Genomic DNA, 25902 nt, shown 5'->3' on the forward strand with positions numbered 1-25902 from the left:
CTCTTCCAGTCCTTGGCAGAAGGCTTGTCGTTGTCTTCACTTCTGGAGCGCGCAGCCGGCAACTGTGGAGAAGGTACTGGGAAGGAGCCCGGCGCTTCCCAGAGGAGCCGGGAAGGCACCGCAGGTCCCCAGCCTCCTCAGCCGGGAGAATGAACTCAGGCAAACTCTGTGCCGGGGCCGTCGGCTCGCGTGCCCACAGAGAGGGCTCTGAGTGCCACCTCTGGCACTCGTGCCATAGGTTCGCCACCACTGTCCTAGGGTGTTCCCAAAGCCCTTTCAGCCCAGGAACACCCTTTTTGCAAGTGCTGAGTTTGGAAACTATGGAGGAGTTTCATGGGGCTTGGGGGGGGTTCATTTTATTTTAGCTTTTGTGCCACTGCAAGCTGCTCAGGAGGTGGCGCAGTGATGCCGTCCCCATGCCCATTGTAATTACCTCCCCATAAGGATTGGTCTGCCCTTCTGTAATGTGCAAAGTGGCCATCTGTAGTGACAAGACAAGCAGGCTATAATGAGGCTGAACTGGTCATTTGAATGCGAGAATCTTAATTCTGTGCAAGGCAAAATTACAGAATTTAATTGGATTTTTTCCCTGTCAAATTAGTTTTGCAGATGACACATGCAGTCTGAATAATTGCCAGACTTGACAGCAATAGTAGCCCTTGCTGGTTGCCAAGATATTTGTGTTGAGTAACTGAAATTGTGAAGTTTGCCCAACAGATGAAGAATGATGTGAGGATAGAGAAGATATTATTCCCTCCTATGGAAGGAATCAGGAAGGAAGCATGAAAAATGGCAAATAATTTCCTGTGTTTTTTGTGGGGGACACGTTCCATTTCTTTGTGCATTCTCATACATTGGGAGGATTCATGTGGCAACCTGATAGTAAATATCTATGAAGCAGTCAAACTCTCACAAAAATTGCATTATTTTCAAAGTACCTGAATAAGATCTGGTTGGGTTCTCCTTAACAACCTGTATTCACTGCTGCCCTTCATCTTATTTAGGTTTGATAGCAATCTGTTCTCTTTGTTAAACTCAGTTACAGTGCATGATGTACTTTCTGTTATTTCTCTTTTGTTCTGCATTCTCAAGTGATACATCTGTTTGCTTTTTTATGTTTACATTACAGAATACTTACACAAAAACTAAAAAAGAAAAACGTACTGTGGAGTACTAAGCCAGGAATAAAGCCTTTGCTTCCTTCTTGGTACATTTTGTATCCAAATATTTCTTTGTTCTCTCGGGGAACATCAGGTTAAATACAGGGAAAGTTTAATCCCTTTTACCACAAACAAAGGAATGTTGGGTTATATACAGTTAACACATACTTAGAAGAATTACATCAATATGCCAAAGGGAGGTGAAATCTCAAGGATTTTAAAGTCTGTTTGGTTTTACTGAAAGTTATGCTTAAGAAGGCAAAAGAACAATAAAAAACACAAATCCACTGTTTAATATTCCAGTTGTCAAACACTTTGGGCAGCAAGTGAACAAGTTGTGCAGTTCCCTCGCGCACATTTAGTCACAATTAGCCATGTGAAACAGACTTCTGTGTGCAGAGCATACTTTTATGCTTAACTCTTCCTGAATCTGAGCTGCATGCAAAAGGGAAATAACTAGCTCAAAGATTTTGTATACCGCAGTCTCATATATTTTTTGTCCAATTTGAAACAATGGAAATACTCAGGAATGATACATGAGCACTGCCTCTCTTTTTTTGGTGAGGAAATTGATATTGGGGTAACAATTTTGTATGTACTCAGATTTCAAAAAGAATCTGCACCTTCAGTGGAGAATCCCAGAAGCCATCATGCATTTGTCCTATTTTTCCAGACCTTTCTGTGAAAGCAGTTTAATTTGGCCAAGCTAAGGGGGCTTTATCGACTTAAAAATATTACATTGTCATCCCACCCATCACCCATGAAATTCAGGAACGAGTACATGAGGCCTCCTATTTTATTCTCACAACAGATAGCCCTTTGAGATAGTTTAAGGTTTGGGTTGAGGGAAAGTAACTGGTCAAGTCACCCAGTGAGTTCCATCACACATCTGAACCCAGTTTTCCCAAGTCTTGTTTTGCCACTCTAGCTATTCATCCATCCACCCATTGTTGTCTCTTCAAAAGAAAAACCAAAGCCGATATTAAAATACAGAATCAGTTAAAAACATAGCAAACAAATAAAAATAGCAACAACAGAATGACAAGAGTAAAGGTGCAAGCACCGGGTCATTCCTGACCCACAGGGTGTCGTCACATCCCAACGTTTCCTAGGCAGACTTGTTTTATGGGGTGGTTTGCCAGTGCCTTCCCCAGTCATCTTCCCTTTACCCCCAGCAAGCTGGGTACTCATTTTACCGACCTCAGAAGGATAGAAGGCTGAGTCGACCTTGAGCCGGCTACCTGAAACCAACTTCCATTGGGATCGAACTCAGGTCGTGAGCAGAGCTTTTGACTGCAGTACTGCAGCTTACCACTCTGCGCCACGGGGCTCTTTTATTTGTTGGGCAAACAAATAAAACTAGCAACAACAGAATGACAAGTGTAGCAAAATATAAATTCAGTTAAAGCACTCACTGATACATTAGAGAGGCCAAATTACTGCACAGAAATAGTGTCTTTGAGGAGTTTACTTGAATGTGTATGTTAACACAAACGTTATTTTCAATACCTCTCAATGACTGGCAGTTGCACTAAAAAAATGGGTAAACCAATATACTGTCACAAAATAACAACATTCTAGCCACTGGCATAAATATTAAAAAAATTAAAAATAGTAAAATATACAAAATGGCCTGAAGATAACTTTGTGGCCATGAAACCATTCTTTTTGCAACATCTTTCTTAACATGAGGCTAATACAAAGAACAGAAAAGTAAAACAGAATCAGAATTATTTGCTTGGCTAGTGTGCATGAAATTTAAAATGAGAGTAATGGGATTTTCTCTTATTCCCACTGATGCCGGTGAGAGATTTGCCGTGAGCTTTCTTGCAGCCAGAATTTGGTTTGCTCCATGTAGAAACGTAGAAGAAAAAGAATGGCTCCATTTATCAAAATTCATATGCTTCAAGAAAGGTGGGGGAAGCAGATGGTAAAGGCATAACTGAAAATGAATCTGCAGCTAATATTTCAGAGTTTGCAATAGTGGAGATGGGCACAGGGAATATACAAGCCTCCACTACTGTATGCTGCGGAAGTGGGAGGGGAAGATGGAACACCCTTATTGGCGGGTAGGGTTGCCAACCTCCAGGTGAGGTCTAGAGATCTCCCTGAATTGTAGCTAATCTCCATGCTACAGAGATTAGTTTCCCTGGAGAAAGTGGCTGCTTTGGGGGGTGGACTCTATAGCATTATACCCCGTGAGGCTCCTCCCTCCCCAAACCCCAGCCTCCCCAGACTGTACCCTAAATCTCCAGGAATTTCCCAGCCAAAAGTAGGTAGTTCTGCTGGTGGGTGATGGGAGTAGAGTTGCCACACACACACACACACACACACACCCCGCTGGTAGCTGGGGATCCCTGTCTTAAGCGCCCTGCCCTCCAGCACCTTTTGCTCAGCCAGCGGGGGAATTTATGTACAGTAAATGTAGTCTGAGGCCTCCCATGTCCACATTCCTGGCGTGCACCGGAAGTGACATCATCACATAACTGATGACTGTGGGAACACTCTGGTATTTGGGCAAAACTCTATGGTAAAAATGCTTCTACCATATTTTGCCCAAATACCAGAGCGTCCCCACAGTTGTCAGTGATGCGATGAAGACACTTCCGGTGCACACTGGAAATGACATCACAGCGTTGCAGATGCCGGAGGCCTCAGACTACATTTACTGCCTGTAAGTTCATCCCCACCCCCCCATCTCCCACTGGTTGCCAAGAGGTACCTGGCAACCCTAGATGGGAGGTGGCAACAGAGATGCCAGGCAATGGCTGCAGGCATGTCCATGCATTGTCTGTGAGCCACTCAGAAACGGTATGCCTGTACAGTGCTGCAGCAATTGGCTGCTCCATTGCTGCTTCCTGCTGCTCACCAGTAAGGCTGCAACCTTCAGAGGCTGGGGTATTCCCTTTGTCCCACCCCATTAGCTGCTGCTGCTGGCTTGCAAAGATTCTGAAAGTTCATTACAGAAATCAGTGGCCCCAAATTATAACAAGGAATACTATTTGAGTAAACGCTTAGGATAGAAATTCTGACAGTAATTTGATGAAGGGCCCACAGAGGTTTTAATGAGAAAGACCTCTTGGTTTTTACCAGCAGTATTTCATTAACAGATTCTGTCTGAAGGAGACAGAGGTATACATTTCCCTTCATAACTATAACAGCTCTTTGGTTATAGTTATGAAGGGAAATGTCTGTTGCTGACAGTTATGGGCGTAATTTTACCACCTCAGCTGCTTCTTATTGTGTTTGGATATACCTTGGAAATATGAGACACTAAGAGCACACACTTCCTGAGGATCTTGAATACTAGCTAGGATCATGACTGCTTTATGGAACAGTGCAACCTTATCCTATTCCACATTTAATTTTGGTTGTGGCAGCAAATAGCCCGTTTTTGTGAATGATGGCCCCATCATAAGAGCTTCTTGCCATCAGCTAGAAGCTGACAGCAATTAAAAAAATTATAAGTGTGTCATATACCAAGGTTAGTCAGGGCTATGGTTTAGCAGTTCATGTGCACTGAAGTCCAAACTATGCATGCCAACTAGGCATTATCTTTCCTTTGATTTTTTTTAAATAGTTGAAAGCAGCTTCAAAAAAGGTATAAGTTTAAGCAGAGAAACAATAAGGGAGCTGCTTTCTCATCCCTTTTCTGATCAAAATCCACCCCCCATCTGTTGATGTAAAAGGTTCAAGCCCCCATATGTTCTCTTTTTGGGAAGAAAGTCAGTGTGGGCAGGTAATTTGAGTGGGAAAATGGCTGGAGGAAAAATGGTTAAGAAGCCATTTCTCCATTCAAAATCCCTCCAACATTTTTTTAACCAGAAGTTTGGGGAATGATCCCCGTGACCATGTGCCTTATCTAATTGTGTGCCTCATGTAACCTGAGAACCAATGTGCTGTAGTAGCTGGAGTATTAATCATACATAGGAAAACTCAGCTTCAAATCCTTACTTCATTGTGAAAGACACTGACAACACATTCCTGAGATGCGCTGGCGGCCTGAACCAAAGGCCTTTGGAGGCCAGCGAAGGCCTGCACCGGTGCAAGAGCCCACAGCGCTGGCATCCGGGTGGTGAGCGCTGGCGTTTGTGGCCGGACGTCGGTTGCTGGCCACTGCCATGGCAGCGCTGGAACCGAATGCCGATGGAGTCTGCCACCGGCGTCCAGATGCCAGCAAAGGCCATGTTGGCATCCTGGGAGGTGTTCCCAGGGTGTCCCGGCGTCACAGGAGGCGTTCCCGGGGTGTCACGTCACCGGCCGGGGGAGGGGCACCATTACTGCTTGGGAACGCCCCCTTTTTTGACTGAGATATGAGGGTTGCACAGATTTTTTGCGCCAGGCGTTGGTTTTGGCAGGGCCGAAACCTCCTTAGGAGGCAGCGCCGCCCAGCGCAGGCCTAAGCCCAGCGCAGGCATTCTGGTCAGGAATGTGCTGTGAGTAGCCTCAGGAAAGTCACTCTAATCCATTTTACTGGTTGCTATAATGCTGCAGAGCCATTCCAAGGTGCTTGGCAAAAGAGCAGACAATAAATGTGAAGCATTATCATAATAATCTTGACTCTGCCCATGAACCTTAATCACTTAAGGTTCATCACTATGCCTGTGAAGTTGTGTTAAAATAAATACCCCCCCCCCAATATTAACCCATATCCTGGCTGTAGTGGCCCAAAATAAGAGCCTTGCGAATAAGGGTTCATTAGAAAATAAAAGCCATGCCAGTTCAATTATTTATCTAGTCCACCATCAGTGTCCAACAGTAGCCAGCTAAATGCATCTAAAGCAAGGAATTTCGCTATCAGAGAGCCAGCGTGGTGTAGTGGATAAGAGCAGTGGATTCTAATCTGGAGAACCGGGTTGGTTTCCCCACTCCAACACATGAAACCAGCTGGGTGACCTTGGGCCAGTCACTAGGGTTGCCAGGTGGGTGGTATTGGTGGGCAATTGCCTGCCAATCCATCCAGCCATTCTGGGGCCAGTGCTGTTTGTGCACTTGATGATGGCACTTCCAGTTTTACTTCCAGAAATACTGCATCGCCATGGCTGATTTTGTTTTAAAAAATATTTTGTTAAATAAACCTCCTCCTCCTCCACTACTTCTTCTTCTTCTACTGCTACTGCTACTGCTACTATTATCCTGGCAAAGCCTTTTGGGGTGGTCAAAGCAGAAAAGCTGTTGGATCTAGCCCAAGGAATGAGTTGGTAGTAATTCAGAACATATTAAATTCATCTGTGCAGAGTTCTTTGAATTTTGTATAATTAAACATCCTGATTGCTCCAAATATCATATGACTGAGCATGCAATTATGCCCTGGCTAGCCATTGGCTTTGATGGAAACACACTCCATTGCAGTCATATTCCTTTCTATCAGTTAACCTCCCAGAGATATGTTAAATAAATTTGTCTGTTAGGCAAGAAGAGTCATTTTCAAAAAAATTACCCTATCAAATCAGTTTCATGAAAGAGTTATTTCATGCCTTGAACAGATTTTATATAACCATCACTTTAGCTTTTTTGGCCTTCGATCAAGCTGTGAAGTGAAATTATATTAAATAAATATGGAAAGATTATGCCTCAGCCCTGTGTTATATTGTGCTTTGCATAGTAATGGGAAGACACAAAAATTACATTATCTCACATTTCGAGAAAAAATAAAAGGGGCATATTTGCAGAATATTGTAATTTATATTAATATGCCCATTTCTTTTTTGCACTGCTACTGTTTAATTTTTTTATCAACTGCAGCACACTGTGTACTGTACCTTATTAACCGATGATTTGGTATAAACATGCTTCAGGAAGATATTTTTTTATCTTGTGTTTTATATATTTTGACAGGCGTACATTATTTTTTTACAAAAGAAATTATGTCTTTTTTTGGCCATGGTTACTATTTGTATAGGATCATCCAAGTGGAAGAGAAGGCCAGTCTGTTGCAGTAAGGGACTACAATCCACCTACCAGACACCTCCTGTAGATTAATGTAAGCACATAACAGAGATCCTTCCCTCAAAAGTTCACAAGAAACTAATAGCTGCTGATGAGTGAAACCATTACAAGGAAAGACAATACTACACTACACCAAGACTACTAAATTAGAGACACATTCCTTGGTTATTCACTGCTACACAGAATAGAAAAGATCTTTATTTCTCCTTATGGGGTGGATCTTAAGAATAGTGGGGGAGAACTCTGTTTGCAGAATGGATTGTCACACATGAACACATGAACTCATGAATCTGCCTTATACTGAATCAGACCCTTGGTCCATCGAAGTCAGTATTGTCTACTCAGACCTGCAGCGGCTTTCCAGGGTCTCAGGTAGAGGTCTTTCTCATCACCTACTTACCTAGTCCCTTTAACTGGAGATGCTGGGAATTGAACCTGGGATCTTCCTCATGCCAAGCAGATGCTGTACCACTCAGCCACAGCCCCCTCCCCTGGGGCTGTCCTGGCTCCCCCTATCTTCAGCAGCTTCAGCTAGCACTAGGGCTGCCAGCTCCAGCCTAGGGAAATTCCTGGAGATTTGGGGGCTATGCCTGTGAAGGGGGATGTTTGGGAAGTGATCTCATCTAGAATATGTGGTATGTCATAGTCTCTGCCCTCTGAAAATGCCATTTTCACCAAGGCCTTTTATGCAAGGCTGTTTCCTTTGCTATCAGTATCCATAAAACGCGGACAAAATGTGTGGAAATGTGCTGGGAGAGCGAGGTGACCTCTGATCTTCAGAAAAGGCATGCATAATCAAAGCAAAGCCCCAAAGCCGTCTGCAGGGGGGGGGGTGTTCCGTGAGGAAACAGCCATGCATAAAAGGCCCAAGAGAACTGATCGCTGTAGCCTGGAAATCAGTTATAATTCCATGTGAATCCCAGCCCCACCTGGAGGTTGGCAACTCTAGGTGCCACCTGAAAGCCTGCTGCAGGGGATCACTGGTATTTCCAACAAGGCCCCAACATCTCTTTTCTTGTTAGTCACCATCAGTTCAAACCCCATCAGTGTATATATGAAGATAGGGTCCCCCCCACGTGTATCACTCGAAACATACCTCATTTACCATGTTGTTGCCGGCTCAATAACTTTGGAGGGATTTGTATTTAACATAGTCTGACTTGCTGACCAGAATATTCAGAAAAGATGGCAGTGTGCCTGAAACCCTAAACTGCCAAAACTAGCAATATTTTGCTAGTACCTGACAAACTTTTAACACTCAGGGTGGAAAACAGTTTAATGAAACGGTGATATGTGATTTATCCAGCAATCCTCTGCAAGGAAAAATATGGAATTTGATAAATGAAATGAAAAAGCTTTACAGGGGAACAAATCTGTATGTTTGTTTCTTATACTTTTTGCCATTTTAGAGGGAAATACAACACTTAAATGAACATTAATGTATACATTACTATTTCTAGAATTATGTATAGGTTATAAAACTGTAAAAAGTATAGATTCTTAATAATAATTGACAGGATAAGACACTTCTCTTTATTTTGGTCCAAAGTGTTTTTCAGAACACAGAGCCATAGTAGCTGGCATTTTTGCTAATCACAAGAAGTAATAACAGCCAAAACATTGTGAAATTTAATGATCATATAAATCTTGAACTTTTGCAAGCCCAACAGAGCTAGTGTCGATCCACAGAAGACCAGCAGAACAAACTTAAGCAGAGGGGTTGGGGGAACTTTTGCAAGCCCAACAGGACCAATGACAATCCACCGAAGCCCAGCAGAACCCAGGGACAACATGGAAGTCCAAGTCCAATAGAACCAATGGCAATTCACAGAAGCCCCGAAGAACCAGATACAGCCAGACAGACCTGTAAGACACTGACACACACACAAATATGCACACTAACACTGGTTCTCCGTAGTGTGCAATCCCACTTGCCTGTGACATTAGGGCTGTCGATTCGGTTCATCCCAAACCGAAAAACAGCCGAATTTCCCCTGATTCGGTGGTTTTTAGTTCGGATGGAACCGAACTCAAAAAAGATGGGAAAACGGGGAGCCGAATTCAGCAAGTTTGGGGTGTTCAGCGAATAAATTCGGCAAATTCAGGGTTCGGCACAGCAGCATAACCGTCAGTTAGTAAGCAGCATTCTCTCGTGGCCAATCGGTGGCCAAGCTGGGTCTTCTTCTGGCCAATCAGTCGCGATTGGGTGCATGAGCCCAGCTGCTGCGCGGCCTGGGGAGAGAAAGAGAGAGTATCTGTTTGTGTGTGAGAGATATCCCCCTTGGGGAGGGTGTGTGTGCACATTCGAGCCATTCCGTGGCTGCAGGGGGCACATTTTTGGGGGTAGAGCCGCCAAACTTTCAGCATAGCTTCAGAGGACCCTTCTTGCAAGAACCCCCAAGTTTTGTAAAGATTGGATCGGGGGGGGTAAAATATGGGCCCCAGAAGGGGTCCCCCCCACCCTTAATGTGCATCTCTGACAATGGGGGTTTGCAATTAGCAGAACTTGCCTCCCACGCCCAAAGCTCCCAGCCCCGACAAACAGCTGAGCTGCGGGAAGCAAGGGCGGGGCAGGTGCGAAGAAGATGGTACAGAAGACATCCACAGTAAGACCCATTTTGGGGCTTTTCTCTATAATTTTTCTCCTGTGTGTGTGGGGGGGAAGCAGAGTCTGTGTGTGTGTGGGGAGGGAGCAGTTTCTGTGGATGGGGGGGAAGCCAAAGGGAGCTTTCGCCCGTTCTGCCTGGGGTGTGTGTGCCCCCTCGAGTCTCTCTCTCCCTGGTTTGAGGGGGGGCTTCAGTTGTGTGTCCTCCGGTTTCCCCTCATTCATAAGATCGGTTAGGTCTATTTTGATGCTTGCTCAAAACTGGTTTTCAAATTGTGACTTAAAGAATGCATTTGCCTGGTCCCGGGTCCGATGCAAAAGGGGAAATTCCACCCCTCCTGCTCCTTATGCATAGCTAGCGTGCGTCTGTCCCTTTCCATGGTTTGCAAACTCCCAGGCGTCAGGTGTTGCTTTGCATGGTTGCAAACGTGTTGCTTTGCATGGGTTGCATGGTTGCAAACGTGTTGCTTTGCATGGTTTGCAAACTTCTTCGCACCTGCCCCACCCTTGCTCCCCCAGCTCAGCTGTTTGTTCGGGAGTAGGCGGCAAGCTCTGCTAATTGCAAACCCCCATTGTCAGAGATGCACATTAAGGAGGGGGGACCCCTTTCGGGGCCCATATCTCAGCTCCCCTGACCCAATCTTAACAAAACTTGGGGGTTCTTGCAAGAAGGGTCCCCTGAAGCTAGGCTGAAAGTTTGGGACCTTTACCCCCCAAAAATGCCCCCTGGAGCCGCGGAAAGGTGCGATTGTGTTTTTAATGGCTTTATTCGGCCGAATTTTTCCCCGAACTCCGGATCTCAAGCCGAATTGCACGGACCCAAAGCAGGGGAGCAGACTTCGGCATTTCCCAAATAAAAATGGGCTGAATTTTGCTGAATCCGAATTTTACCGAATTTTTTTTCAACAGCCCTATGTGACATCTGCCTCCTTCCCTCTCCCTCCTAATGTTCAAAAGGGGGGAAAGCAGTCTTGGAGCTTTAAAATTTAAATTGCTGTCTCAGGATATACCAAACGGTACCTGAATATATTGGATATATTCGGGATCAGATTTAGTGGCTTTTCCTGCAATTCTCCAATGTGTATTCAGATCTGTATACACCCAAAAAATACTGATATAGTTTTTGATATTGGATATATCAAAGTGCACATCCCTAGAGACAGATGTAAATTGAAGTCTGCTTTTTATGATATAGTTTATATCCAGGTTCCTGTGCCCAAGTACAAATCATAAGTAAATCATGCTGGTTATAAGGGAACAAGAATACATAGATTACATAGATTGTTCTTGCATTCAATAGATTTATAAGCAATGATATATTTATAGAACAGAATGTTTTCAAGAACATCAGAATCTCCAGATTATCAGAGGCTGCAAGTACTTGTAGCAAATAATAAAGGCAGGCAGTGATTCTAAGACAGAACTGAAAAATTCTTATAGGTCCAAATTAATAAGGATCATACCCACAACTGAGTTTTCTTGTTCACAATTTTCTGATGCAATTATTCAATTAATTGCTATTTCTTAAGTAATCATTCATACTTAAATCCTGCATCTCTATACACTGCCTTGCAAAGAACTATACTTCCTGGGCAACATTTTGTTTTAACTCATTATTGAGAATCTGTTGATTTTTGCAAAGGGCAAGGATTTGTAGAAGCAGAGGCAGACTCTAATCTGACACATTTTACAAAATGCATTCCTTTATTCCTAGTCACCTGCCCACAGCTATTCAAGCTATGATTCTGGCAAAAATGAAAGTATGGACCGAGGTGCTGAAGACCTCTCCCTCAACCGGGGAGAGGAGGATGAGGATGACCATGATGAACATGAAGATGCTGAAAAGTCTACTGAGTCCGATGGGGTGGAAGCTGAGCGGCTGAAAGCTTTTAATGTGAGTTGTTGTGCTTTTCTGAATTTTGTTTTAATTTGGGGTTGTTGTTTATGGGTAAATGTTGCATTAAAAAGTTGCACTAATTTTATGTATGAAACCCTCCCCATAGTCCCATTAGAACACTTAGAAGTGCCCATGTTAGCCTGACTTAGAAGCTTCTTTAATTTAGGGGAATTCTCTATTGTGTGTATTTGTGTGTGTCTTTGTGTGCATGTTTGCCAAATGGATGGAAACAGTGGGACAAGGGCCTGCAGATAGATTCTCAAGAGTATTCTTGTAGTCAGCTATTTTCTGTTGTTTTATATAATTTTGCATGACAACATGAAGAATTGTTGCCAGCAAGGGAAGAGTTATAGACAGAGTACAATGCAGCAACCATAGCACATTGTTAATCAAAGACATGATTCCGTGGCTATTTTCACAATCTGTGTTTTATTTCCTTTACAATTTCTATACACTATAGTCTAATCTTTTCTTGTCTTTTTTGTCAGTCCTAAAATAAAATCCTCGTTTGCTTAACATTTCTGCCTTTCCATTACAAAGCTCTTCACTGTGTAAGAAAAACAAACAAACATGTCTTCCTATCTGTAATTGAGACAGGAAGCTTAGAAACAGAACAGAGCACCCCTCCAAATCCTTCTCCTCTGTCTCCCTCTTGCCAACAGATGTTTGTCAGGCTGTTTGTAGATGAAAACTTGGACCGAATGGTCCCTATCTCTAAGCAGCCCAAAGAAAAGATCCAGGCTATCATTGATTCATGCAGGCGACAGTTCCCTGAGTATCAAGAGCGTGCCAGAAAGCGTATACGTACTTACCTCAAGTCCTGCAGGCGGATGAAAAGGAGTGGTTTTGAGATGGTGAGTTTTGATCTAAAACCCAGCCCTAGTTTCCATCAAAAACCCCATATGTAAATCCATGACACTATTTTGTTTTCATCTTAGTGTCTCTTTTTATTTTTATTTTTTGGTAATGTCAGGTCAGAGGTTTTGCTCCCTCCTTTCATACCACCTGGATTTTTTCTCCCTTTGTTGAATGAACTTGAAATGCCTTAAGAAAATATGGAGATCACTGCAAGATAAAAAAGGAAGATACACACAGAAATAATTATATTTTGGTCAGCATTTTGACACTCATGCAGAAGACATTTTGGCCCAAATCCACGGATGGGTGTGTACAGTAACAGACTGTAGGGCATAGCTTCACTTGCATATGCAAATATGCAGTTGTACATACCTACTGATTACCATTGGGTGGAGAGGAGCTGGATCCAGAACTTCCCCCTGCCACACATACAATTTGATTTAACTCTATAAAAACTAACAGAGATGATCAAGGCTGTGGGTCCATGTTTCCTGATCCAGCAAGGCATAGCCCTTAGCGATGCATTAGAGCTAGGGACCTACATGCTAGGACAGGACAATTAATTATTGCCCTGGTGGCAGAATTGCTATGAAAGAGTTCTGCTAGAATGCTTCTTGAGTGATGTATAGAAACACTGTGGGAGAGATTTTTAGAGAAGTTGTTCAAATCATTACAAAAAATTACTTATACCAGACACAAAGTCAACATGAACCCAACACTGTTAACTTGTTGCCTTCTTTGTGCCTTTTAGCTCTTATTTTTAAAACTCTCTTTTTGGAATTGGTACACTAACAGTGCCATCCTAAGCAGAGCTACACTCTTCTACTGAAGTCAATGGGCTCTCTCCTTAGGATGGCTCTGCAACAGACTTAGGCTGTGGTAACTCTGCATATGATTGCACTGTAACATTATCAAGAAGGATTTTAAAGCCTTTTGATAGATGTTCATTTGGGTATTTCTAGGATCTCTCTGGGGAAAAAAATAAGAAGTACAAAAACATGTGGGGCTGTCATGATGCAACCTCATTTTGGTTTAAATGACTGAACACATACCCAATTTTAAAAATAGTAAATACATCTTGTCCCGTTTTAAGTAGAAAGGAACAACCATGTTGCAGATTATCACTGTCAGCATTTCCATGAAAAGGGAACCCCCGTCTTCATAATTCCAAACATCTGCCTTTTAATTTAAGAATTAAATAAAAATCTTGTTTTATAAGTAACAATTTTCCTCTTTCTTTCTTTCTTTCTTTCTTTCTTTCTTTCTTTCTTTCTTTCTTTCTTTCTTTCTTTCTTTCTTTCTTTCTTTCTTTCTTTCTTTCTTTCTTTCTTTCTTTCTTTCTATGTCCATGTATTTGTTTCAGAAATATAAATGGTTGTTTTACAGAAAAATGAGTACATCTACTAAAATCACTAGCTTGGGAAAGAGAAGCATAATTTGTAATGTTACACAAGTGTAACACTTCCTACACTTGTGTAGGATACAATCAAAAGTATTTGTATAAACTGCATGACTAAATGTATAGAACATTTTGAGTTGTATATTAATTTTGAATTATTGAAGGATATTAACTCTAGTAAATAGTATTATTAAGTATTTATTTGGTGTGGATAAAATGATTTAGTAGATAAAATTCTTCATGAAACTATCTGATATTGGTAAGTTTCCTGTATTCTATTGAGCCAAACTGTACATGGTTAGATTCAAACATGACTAGCCTCAGAAGGGTTACACTTGGACACATTCCATCATGGCCAAGAGATGTCTATACAGATAGAGACTGGGATGGTGTGAAAAGACAAGTGTAACATGTTTTCCAGGCCTCTTCCTGGCTGTGGAAAACCATGATCAACCTCCCCACCCCTCACCCACAGATGAGCTCTGTCTGAGAGAACTATTGCCAAAGGAAGCCAGTAGAGGCTTACCCTGGGTTGAGCCCAGAGCTTCTTCTCTCACATATTTTTCCTCAGCAACTATACTGCCTGAGAATGGCTGCCATCACAGAGGCCACAAGAGAGAAGAGGCTCCCATCACAAAGAATGGCTAAAAGAGATAATGGCTAAAAGAGACTCAGGCTCCTCATGATGGAGGCCTGTTATCCTGACATGGTCTCTAACTGTCTACCATACGAAGGTCTCCTTCACAGAATATTTTCATTAGATTTATTACACTTGTCACACAATGGATTTCACAATGGAGCATGGGTATAAATCCGAATTATTCTTCTTCTTGTTAAATATTTTACCCTGCCTTCCTGTCCTCATAGGTGGCTAACAAATTAAAACATACAAATTAAAATCTCATGTTAAATGTCATTAAAACGAACACAAAAATACTTAATTAAAAGAAGTTAAAACCAGAGCTTAAATTAAGTACAAAAGATAAAAACAGTTGAAACATCAGGGAGGAAGGAGGGATCACTGAAGGAATGCCAAGCAAAACCAAAAAGTCTTCACCCACTGGTGGAAGATGGCAACAGAAGGGAACAGGCAAACAGTTCCAGAGATTTGGTGCCACTACTGAGAAGGCCCTTTCCTAGGTTGCCACTCACCTAATCAGAAAAGGCAGAAGCACCTGAAGCAGGCCGTCTGAGAATTACTGTAATGGTCATGTAGGTTTGTAAGGGAGTAGGCAGTCCTTCAGGCATGTTGGTTCCAAACCATATAGGGCTTTAAATGTCATCACCACCACCTTGCATTGTGCTCAAAAACAATTGGAAGCTAGTGTAGATGAGCCAAGGCTGGAGTGATATGATCCCTATGACCCACTCCAGTCAACATCCTGGCTGCTTTTCAAGGGCATCTCCAAGCAGAGCGCATTGCAGTAATCTGATCTAGCTGTAACCAGAGCATGTACCACAGTGACCAGATCTTTCCTGTCTAGGAAAGGCAACAGCTGGCTAACCAGTCAAAACTGGTAAAAGGCACTCCTGGCCTCAGCTGCCTCCTGGTTATCCAGCAGTAGGCCTAAGTCCAAGAACACCCCCAGACTATGGACATATTCCTTCAAGGGGAGCGTTACCTCATCTGGAATGGGCCACAAATTAAACCCTGGGTCAGACCTTCAGCTCACTGGTATCACTTCCATCTTGTTGGGATCAAGCTTGAGTTTATTAGCCCATACTCATACCCTGCCTTTTATCCCATGCCTTTTATCCCATGGGGATAAAAGGCTTACATCATTCTCTACTCCTGCACTGTATCTAGGGTTGCCACATCCCCCTTCGCCACCGGTGGGAGTTTTTTTGGGTGGAGCCTGAGGAGGGTGGAGTTTGGGGAGGGGAGTGACTTTAATGCCATAGAGTCCAATTGCCAAAGCGGCCATTTTCTCCAGGGGAACTGATCTCTATCGGCTGGAGATCAGTTGTAATAGCAGGAGATCTCCAGCTAGTACCTGGAAGTTGGCAGTCCTAAATGTATCATAACAACACTGCGAGGTAGGTTAGGCTGCCAGTGTGTGACTGGCCAAAGGTCACTCAGGAAGCCTCCATGGCAGAGTAGGGATTTGAACCTGAGTCTTCCAGATCCTAGTCTGACACTCTAACCACTGCAACACACTGGCTTGCTATGAGTTACGATTTGAAATCTCTATGTATTTAATTGGGGCAATTTGTGTAGTTAACTCTTTCCCGCAGCCCTTGAGAATTTAATCCCAGTTAAATTGTGGGGAAAGAACTGTTATCTGTAGAAACTAGTGGAAAGAAAAAAATGAGTGCAATTAACAAACACTGGTAATTACAAAAAAATTAAAAATCATAATGGTAAACTGAAAATTAAAACAATTTTGATTTTTATGCCCAGCCCTATTATTAAAGGCAAATTTTCTCACATGATTCATATGAAAATTTCATTTTTTATGTAGGAGTAAAAAGAAATAGAATATATTATACAACATGTGGCATATGACATTAAAGAACAAATGGGGGAACAGTTTCTGTTGCTTAGTGCTGTGGAATTAAATGAAGATGTAAACACTACACTTAATTAGTGGAAGACTGTGGTGATGAAGAAATGGGAATGTGCCCTAGGTTGGCACTGTCAATTATTTGCCATCTGCAATCCTAACCATACTACATAAAAGAGGACAGTTGTAAGCTTGAAGCAATGGTAAAGGCTCTGTCTCATGGGGGTTCTTTTCAATAAGTAATGTTCTTAGTTCAGTATTAATATCCTATTTTTAAAATGCTGCTGATAGCAACTTCATGTGTGCATATGACATATTATTTATGTTTCCTTTCTTCAGTGGCTTTTTCTTCATTAAAAAAATCTTTGCCAGAAAGAATTTTGTGTTTCTTGCTTCTGTGACATTCTGATTGGCTAAATAACAAAAAGTTAACAAGATGCTATTTTATGAGATATTACTATAGTTATATATATGCCTTCTTAATTTTCACCAAAAGTTATTTTCCACTTTTAAAACTGGATATCACATAGGCACATAATATCCAGCTGAAATTGAGTTTCTGTTTTATATATACAATTTGACTCCCCAGCATTATTTTGTATAAAGATATTTTAAGATATATTTACTGATCTTCTGCTGAAAAATAAACATCTTAGTAAATAAGTTTTAATAGTAGGCTTAAGTAACATTGAATGCATCCTTCTGTAATATTTTCATTGATGCTATCACTGATGCATCCTTCTGCAATATTTTTTCAAACCATATAATATCAATTGCAGGAGAAAAATCATGAAGAAATCAGAAATTGTTAGAAATTTTCTTTAAAAAACCCCTTCGGCTCATAACAAATAAATCTTAGTAAATCAATGTTTCAATAGTAGGCTCAAGTACACACCTGGTAGTGTGACCAGTAGTGGGGATATTGTTCATGCCTTACAGCCCAGTCCAAAAGTATGCTTTCTCAATTCTGCTGTATTCAGAGCAATTTACTCCTGGGTAAATATGAATAGGATCTCAGCCTTTGCAACCTAAAATATCCTGATAGTCTTCGTAGGCTTGTTTATTGAAATACTAACATGATCCAAGTAATCCTTTTATTGTCATTAACATCTTAAGTAGATGACTTCCAACAAGTATCCCTATCAAATAGCTAAATTTATCATCTTTTCTTAGTTAAAATCCCCATTCTGATGTGAAGCCTGCTGGGTGAACCCAGGGCAGTCATTCTCTCATCTTCTCCTTTCTCACTGGGTTGTTGTTACAATTCTTTATGGAAGACAGAACCACGTACAATGCTCTGAGTTGAGCTCCATGGAAGGACCCCCCCCCTCTCTCACACACACACACACTCAAACCTCCCATATTCTTTTTGGGAGCATCCTTTAAAAATATGTTCAAGTTCAACACTCTCCATCAGGAAGTTATCAAGAAGTCTGCAGATCACCAGAAGGAAATTATTTTGTCTTTCAAAAAAAGTGGTGGTGGTGGTGGTGGTTCTGCAACTTATTCTAAACCTACATGATTTGAACTGGCAAAAAATATCTGGCTTTCAGTTAATTGTCTCATTATTCTCTCCCTGCAGGGGACATCTGGAACACAGATGTTAAATAAAAGGCCTTCTTTCTCATTAGCATCTGCCCACCTCACAGAAAATAATTAAGGCTGATGATGGAGGAAATAACTAAAAATATACCTGGGATGAGATTTGCTCTAAATATCTTTCAACAATATTGTGCAGTTATTTCCAGCTTAAGGAAGAATGCCATGTTCAAGCAACCATATCTGATGACCATGACCATCTAATTAAAGAACTAACAAAAAAAAGTTAGAGTTATATTTCAGTTGTCACTTTAAAAATTTGAGTCACATTCTTTTTATTGTAAATAACACTCACCATAGTAGGAAATCAGAAAGCTTTCCCCATTGATTTCACTGGGAATGATGCCCTTTTCTGAAGGAATTCCCCCCTACCAAATTTCATGCAGGTCTCTGTTCTCCTTTGCACAACAGATACAGGCTAGTATGAACTGGGAAGCCTTCTGTCCTTTTCAAGAATCCTCAATATGGGTATGGTGTAGTTTAAAAGTGTATCACTCAGGCAAGGAAAGCCAACCCCTGCCCCCATCCACTGCTTTATTTACTACACTCCGTTCCCTTAAGCATGTTTGTCCCCGTTTGGCTGACTTTCTTTATTTCATCGGGCCTGGAGAAAATAAGCATCAAATAATGGAGCTCAGCAGCATATGGTATTGGGGAAGAACCAGGTTAGATCTTCTGCCACATGTACTCATGTTTCATTTCAAAATGGATCTATCTGCTCTGCACACAAAAAGGTGAATCTTTCCATGGACATCGAAATAAAAATAACTAAGAGATCTCAGATCCTGAATCTTCAGGTCTTTCTTTGTCATTAGAGGTCTCTCAGTTCTCAGTTTGTGTGTGTGTTCATGTTTGTGCTTTACTACTGCAGGGGGAAAGCCTGAACTCTGCCCCCAAACCACAAGTCTGTTTATTACAAGGAGTGAGGTAAAACTGGAGTCTCTGCTTCTATTCCCCCACTGTCTGTGCATCTCTGCCTGCCAACCAGTATGTATAAGCAAAGCCTTTATCTCTTTCCCCTGTTTAAAATGGGTTTCTGTCAGTGGAGGAGGCAAAGCTGAGCTTCTGCCTATACTTCCCCTCTTCATGGCCCCTGGCCCAATCTTTACCAAATTTGGGGGTTCTTGCAAGGAGTCCCTTCTAGCTACCCTGAAAATTTGGGACCCTTACCTGCAACCCCCCCCCCCGGAGCCGAGGAAAGCCCCATAGGCTTTATTGGACCCGAATTTCTCGGGAAACCTGGAAAAAAGCCTAATTCCCATATTTACCAGTATGGAAAATTCAGCTTTTCGGGGTTTCCCGAAAAAAACCAGGACCAATAAACCCGAACCCGAATTTTAACATTTTTTTTAGCAGCCCTACTTCTGAGATCCCTCTTTTCCCCCAAACCCACTCTCTCCAGGTTTCAGTTATTTCTTAATCCAGAGTTAGAAACCCTAAATCCCACCATGTCCTGATAGGATGGGGCATGTTTAAATGCCTTTATGTATGCCTCTACCCTTTTGGCCCAGATGTGTAAGGTCCCTGGCATTATCTTTCAGGCTGCCTTTCTGGGACTTGAGTCCGTAGCACAATTTGAAGCACTTTGGCCTAAAGTTGTACTCTGCTGCTCTAAGGCTCATAAACATCGGCAGAAGGATCTAGTGCAATCATGCAAACCCATCCTAGGTTTTACTACAGATCTTTCTGCTTGTGAATCATAAATGATTACAGCAAGGATGGGTTTGTGGGTTATAAAGGGAGACAGGATGTTGATCCATAGCAGCAACCAATGTATCCTGGTCATTGGCAGGCAAGCAGGATGTGTTAATTGCCAAATACTTTAGTTCTCATAAATATGGTTATAAATTGAGCTGCAGAAACATGTTGATTTTTTGTACGGCTTAAACCAAGCCAAGCTTGCTTACATAGAAGTAAATTCCATTTAGATTAACAAAGTTTATTTCCAAATAATGTATCTCAAAACAGCCTGATAGCTGGATAAAATTCTCCATGAAACAGGACACATAAAAATCAAAACAATATAGTTTATTACTGGCTTCATATTTTAATAAAGTATTATTTTCCTTGGCCCTAACTAGAGCTGCAACCGTCTGCACATTTATTTGGGAATAAATTGCATGAGATTCAGTGGGACTGACTTCTGAGTAAACAGGACCAGGACCAAACAGCATAGCTTTTAGACTGATCAGCCCATGAGAAACACAAGGGTTCTGATAAACCTTGGGAAGAATCAGTTAATATTACTGGGCTCCTTCTCCATATGATATTCTACGTTCATTACCTGTTGACAAATCTGCTTGCCAAACTCCTCTTCACACTTCCCTGCCATTAAAAACCACCAGCTTTGTTTGAACACCCATCCCATGTAAAAATCACATCAGGGTATTATGAAATCCTAAAGCACAAATCACAAGAGATATCCCTGGCATTCTAGCAAGTCTTTGCCCAGTCAAATTGTATACACCTTTACAGGTAGTCCTACTCATTTCAGTGAGACAGGAATAATTTGAAACTGGCTTTGACATTTTGAACATGCACAAACAGGAATTACCCAGAGTGTGCTTGTTGTCTGTTTCTTCTCTGTTAAGTACAGATTTTTGCAGAATGAGGATCTTGGGCAATTGTTGCTGCTATATATTGATATGAAACAAGAGACACTTCTTCTAAACTTTGGTCTAAAATGCATGGTAGCTTTAGCCTCCTTTATTCCCTGTTTCAGCCAGGATTCAGGCAGGATCAAACGCACGTTCGGCAAAACGCATGTGTTCGATCCTGGCTGAATCCTGGCTGAAACAGGGAATAAAGGAGGCTAAAGTGACCATGCGTTTTCGCCCTTTGTCTCTGGCAAATAGTCCCCCATTTGGGGCTATTATAGGCAACCAACTATAATAAGAACAATATTAGAAGCAAAGTGAACTGTGTCTGAATTAAATGGATTGCTGCTTTGAAAATTAAAGTTGCTATTTTTTTCAAAGTAATATGTTCAGTAATAATCCTATCATCCCCCCCCCCTTTGCTAGCAGTTGCTGGGAGGTCCCCCCCCCCCATTTCTATTCAGAGCAAGAATGAATGGAAAATATTAAAACCAATGCCAAAGTCAAGGCTACAAGCATTAAAATGACAGATCCTTTTATATTTACTGAGGACATGAGAGAATATTAAATTAGAACAATATCAGTACATCCAACAGAGTGCAGTGCTGTTCTTCAGTTTGTAATGCAGAATGTTGCTCAAACATGCATATTGTGCTGGTTTCAACTGCATGCTTCATAGTGAGAGAGAATTGCTTAAACACATGTCATTATTCTCAAGAATTCTTTCCATTCTTAATTCTGTAACAAGATGTTGGTGAGTATGTTTATATTCTGTTGAAGGTGTTCTGATTTCATTGACAGAATATTATATTATACATTTGAGATCACTTAGTATACATGAAATATAAATAAAGATGTACTGTGTATCCCATAGCCAGAGTTACTGGATATCAGTTATTTTATCTGGGAAATGTTAATTGAGGAGCCCTCTGAGATTAATATTTAAATGTTTGAATTCCAAATATGTATGTGTTGGCGCAATTGCATTGGAATGGATAGAGTTGTTAAGAGACAAGCACATTTACACTGAAACTAAATTGAAAGATCAACACTTAATAATAACTGTAGAAGTATGTTGATGATTTTCTACAGTGAAGCTTAAAGGCTGTCACATAAAATCTGCATAGGATTCAGTCTTAAACTTGGCTTCTGATATGCAGTGCAACAGCCAATTAGTACCCCATATGTTATTGTTTTATGTAATCTATTATCATTCTTTTCCATGTAACTACGTTTGCACTTTTGTCTCTGGGCAATGTACTATAGAAATTTCTGTGGGTACTCTTTGAGACAGTTTTTAAATTTATTACTTATTTTCCACTGATTTACTTCAAGTAAGCATACTTAGAAAACAATCCTAAACAGGTCTACTACTAAACTGTATTTGGGACTTACTGCCAGAACAGTGCTTTTATGATTGCACAGTTATAATCCTAGCTTTACCCCAAATATCTGGCATAATAGCTCTTTCAACCGATAAGTATAAATGAATGCCATGTTTAGGCAATTATAATTTTACTTTTAAGGACTGGATTCTTGAATTACAGAATACCATTCAAGAATATGACTACAGCTATTGATACTATCAATGTTAATGTTTCAGCATACTTGTTCTACGAGGGTTGCAGTACATGGCTCTGGATGGTTTCAAAGATGTTTTCTTTTTTGCATTATTTGTTCTTAAAACCCATTGCTTGAAGGGGGGGGCAATATAAAATTGTGTCATTTGAATGGTTCTAACATACAGTTGGTTGCTAGTAAGGAAGAAAGGTCATACAAATCTGCTTTTAATAAATTTCAGTAGTAAGGTGATATCACACAATGCAGTGAACTGGATATGCTAATTAAGGCATGTTCAGAAATGGAATAACCATATCTTTGACTGGTATCTTCCCATCTGTTTATGACTTGGAACACACCCTCTCAGAAGCCCAAAGAGGCCCTAACCACTTCCAGCTTTTGAGGACCCAGCCATAGTAAACATAAAAATTATGACATGTGAAAACAAACTAAGGCAGCAAAAAAAGAATGAGACGATCTATATCAGTTAACACAAAATTATTCCTTTTACCACATTATGTCTTTTATTTGCTCGTGTGCACAGCTCTAGGTTGAGAGAGTCTGCCACATTTTGGACTGCTAGGGATGCATATAAAACCAAGTTGTAAAACTTATCAAATGCCAAAAAATGAATAAGTATGTCAATTAGAGTCCCCCTTTGAGTTTGAGGCCTAGGTCAAATGGCCCTCTGACCATGCCTCCCCAACCCCAACCCCCTACTTCATTGGTCCTGGCTTGGAAACAAACTTTGCTCAAATAAGATGGCAGCTTGCAAACGTGTTTTTGCATTTTAAAGACTGAACTACTTAAGACTAAAGTAGTTCAGTGATCCATATTTGACAGTACAACAGTGCAATCCTAAGAATGCTAACAAACCAAATTTTAAAAAATCATGTTGCTTAGATTTCATAAAGAAGAGAAAAATGCTATTCTTGTATATTTAATTTAAAATACTTAGGGCACAATCCAGCCAAAGTTAAGAACTGCTAAATTTCACTGATTTAAGAGAGTTAGCGAGCAATCCTAGAAAGGTCTATTCAGATGTCCCATTTTATTCCATGCCTTACTTCCTGGAGAGTGTTCTTAAGATTGTAGCCTTAATTATGTACTGAACTCAATGTCTCAACAGTTTGCAGTTCCAGTCTTTTCAATGTTTTATTGATGTGTCGTGTTTCAGTAGTTAACATACTATTGATCATTGATTTATCATCTTCTAATCAAAAACCTCAAGAGACTACAAATACTAATATTCAGTCAAGAGAATGACACACATTCACTGCCCCTGACATTTGAATCTGTAATTTACATTTCATCTGACAGCTGAATGGTTGCCCATTCTACAAATAGCAGTGTAGAAACTACTTTTGTTTGTGAGGTGGTAGGCATGCATTTGAGTATTTGTTTGGATGGCTTTGAGGCAATGTATAAAAGTTGAGAAATTATTTTTTATTTAAAATATATAATTTCAAGACTAGGAATGCCAGCCTCCAGGTGGGACCTGGGGATCCCCCAGAATTACAACTCATCTGCAGACCACAGTAGGGTTGCCAGGTTCCTCTTCGCAGCTGGCGGGTGGTTTTGGGGCAGAGCCTGAGGAGGGCAGAGTTTGAGGAGGGGAGGGACTTCAATGCCATAGAGTCCAATTGCCAAAGCGGCCATTTTCTCCAGGTGAACTGATCTCTAACAGCTGGAGATCAGTTGTAATAGATAGAGATCGCCAGCTAGTACCTGGAGGTTGGCAACCTTGGACTACAGAGATCTGTTCCCCTGAAGAAAATGAATGCTTTGGAGGGTGGACTCTATGGCATTGTATCCCACTGAGGTCCCTGTCCTATTAAAGACACATCAGAATAGTATTGAGCTGGTATTCAGCCTTTGCATAGATGTTAAATGCCATAGATTGGGAAGCCATGCAGTAAGCTTATAAAAAATAATTTACTAGAAGGTAAAAGCAACTGTGCCTCTTAGCTTTGAAACTGGAAAGACAATCCATTTTCTTAAACTCCTAACAACAAATATTTACATTGAGATATCATTTTAGAGATCTCAATAATACAGAGATCTTATTATCCAGAGTTGTAAGGCCTTAGGGCCTCAATCTGAGTTTGAGGGAAGGTAAGAAAATGAGAATTTTGTTTGTTGACCCAGTGCTTATGGGGAGTAGTGTCGAGCCGGCCTTAGCCCTTACAGGCCCACCAACCCTTACCTGTGGCCGAGCATTCCCCACATCCCCCCAGGGTCCCATAAATTAAGTCACAGAGACAGTAGCTGGATGAAATGACCACAACTCTATTGTTACAGCAATAGGCATTGGCATGGCATTGGGGGCATGATCCTCACTATTGGTCTGCCCACTGCTGGCCGATAGACAGACCTCCCAGCCCACTTGTTGGGAGCCAATGAGATGGCAGTATCTGAACCCATGTGGATGGAAGCCAGCTGTGTGGTTCCCTGCCACTTGGAAGGAGTCCAATCCACTTGCCCCCGCTGGGCAAGTCCCTTGACAGCCCCCGAGCTGGGCTTGTACCCAGCAGCCCCTATATTTGGGCATGCTCCAATACACATTCAGGCCTCCCCCAAAATTCCTTCTTGGGATCCTCCGATTGGGGGGAAATGGGGAATGCAGGCCGCTTGCCCCCAATCTGGATCTGGCCCCCATGCCAAACTGCCAGAACTAAGTTGCGACAACAGAAAACCGAAACACTGAACAAAGGGAGGGTGGGCGGGACAACCTGAAGCCGAATGCAGTCGGGGGCAGGGCCAGCCCTTCTTAAATCCCCGGCAGCCGGGCCTGAGTGGAAGCACCTCGGTCCGGGTTGCCGGCTGACCTGGGCCTCAACCACCTGGGCCCCCATTGGCCCTTTTGAATTTAGGGCAAGGCCAGGGTGGCGGAGGAGGTAGGTGCGAGGCCACGGGGCCCTGCTTCGGGCCCTGCACGTGTTAGTTGCCAATTGTAGTTTCTGAACACTTTTCCAAGGTAGCCCCATGTACAGCGTGTTGCAGTAATCTCATCTAAATTTAACCAGGGCATGTACCACAGTGGCCAGATCTTTTCTGCCCAGGAAAGACTGCAGCTGGCTAGCCAACCGAAGCTGGTAAAGGGCACTCCTGGCCACAGTTGCCATCTGCTTATCCAGTAGTAGGCCTGTTTCCAAGAGCACCCCCAAACTATGGACCAGTTTGTTCAAGGGGAGTGCAACACCATCCAGATCAGGTGACACGTTATGTCTTAGTCAGATCTTCTGCTCACCTGTAGAACTTCCATCATGTCAGGATTAAACTTCAGTTTAGTAGCTTATGTAGAGTCCCAAACTGCCTCCAGTTATTAGAAATTTAAGATTAAAAACAGGCATGCTCATATTTCTATGATAGCAATATACTGCAGCCGTCTTGTTTGTGGCTTCCTAGAGGCCCCTGGTTGGCCACTGTGTGAACAGACTGCTGGACTTGATGGGCCTTTGTCTGATCCAGCAGGGCCTTTCCTATGTTCTTACTGATGTCATTTTTCAAATGTAGCCTTAGTAGTATATATGAACAACCATATGAAAATTGATAGGGGAGGGAAGTCATAAAATGTATATTTGAGGGACCTGTGGTTCAACTACAGGCTTAAATTCTAACTAGTTTTCATTTTTCATTTTTACAGTCTCCATTTCCACTTTTCGTTGATATGAAAATACATTTGAATTAATGGACCCTCCTGCATATGTTCTAGTTATGAGCACTGTTATGGATTTGGTAATGATCCCAGTATTTTCTTGTGTTTTCTCTCTC

General features: G+C 41.7%; 1 protein-coding gene across 4 annotated transcripts in view; it reads left to right on the forward strand.

Annotated features, from left to right (window-relative positions):
* NOL4 (nucleolar protein 4) overlaps positions 1 to 25902 on the forward strand; it is a 156700-nt gene that overhangs the window by 118344 nt on the left and 12454 nt on the right. For 2 of the 4 annotated variants that reach the window (XM_056854337.1, XM_056854339.1), the window contains exons 7-8: positions 11429 to 11608; positions 12274 to 12465. In XM_056854337.1, coding sequence (XP_056710315.1) covers positions 11429 to 11608; positions 12274 to 12465 — 372 coding nt within the window. Of the gene's footprint in view, positions 1 to 11428; positions 11609 to 12273; positions 12466 to 20446; positions 20539 to 25902 lie in introns of those variants that run through there. The other 2 variants (XM_056854340.1, XM_056854338.1) reach the window with 2 other exon arrangements.

Source organism: Euleptes europaea, chromosome 8 (assembly GCF_029931775.1).
Source record: "Euleptes europaea isolate rEulEur1 chromosome 8, rEulEur1.hap1, whole genome shotgun sequence".
NCBI classification, from domain to species: domain Eukaryota; kingdom Metazoa; phylum Chordata; class Lepidosauria; order Squamata; family Sphaerodactylidae; genus Euleptes; species Euleptes europaea.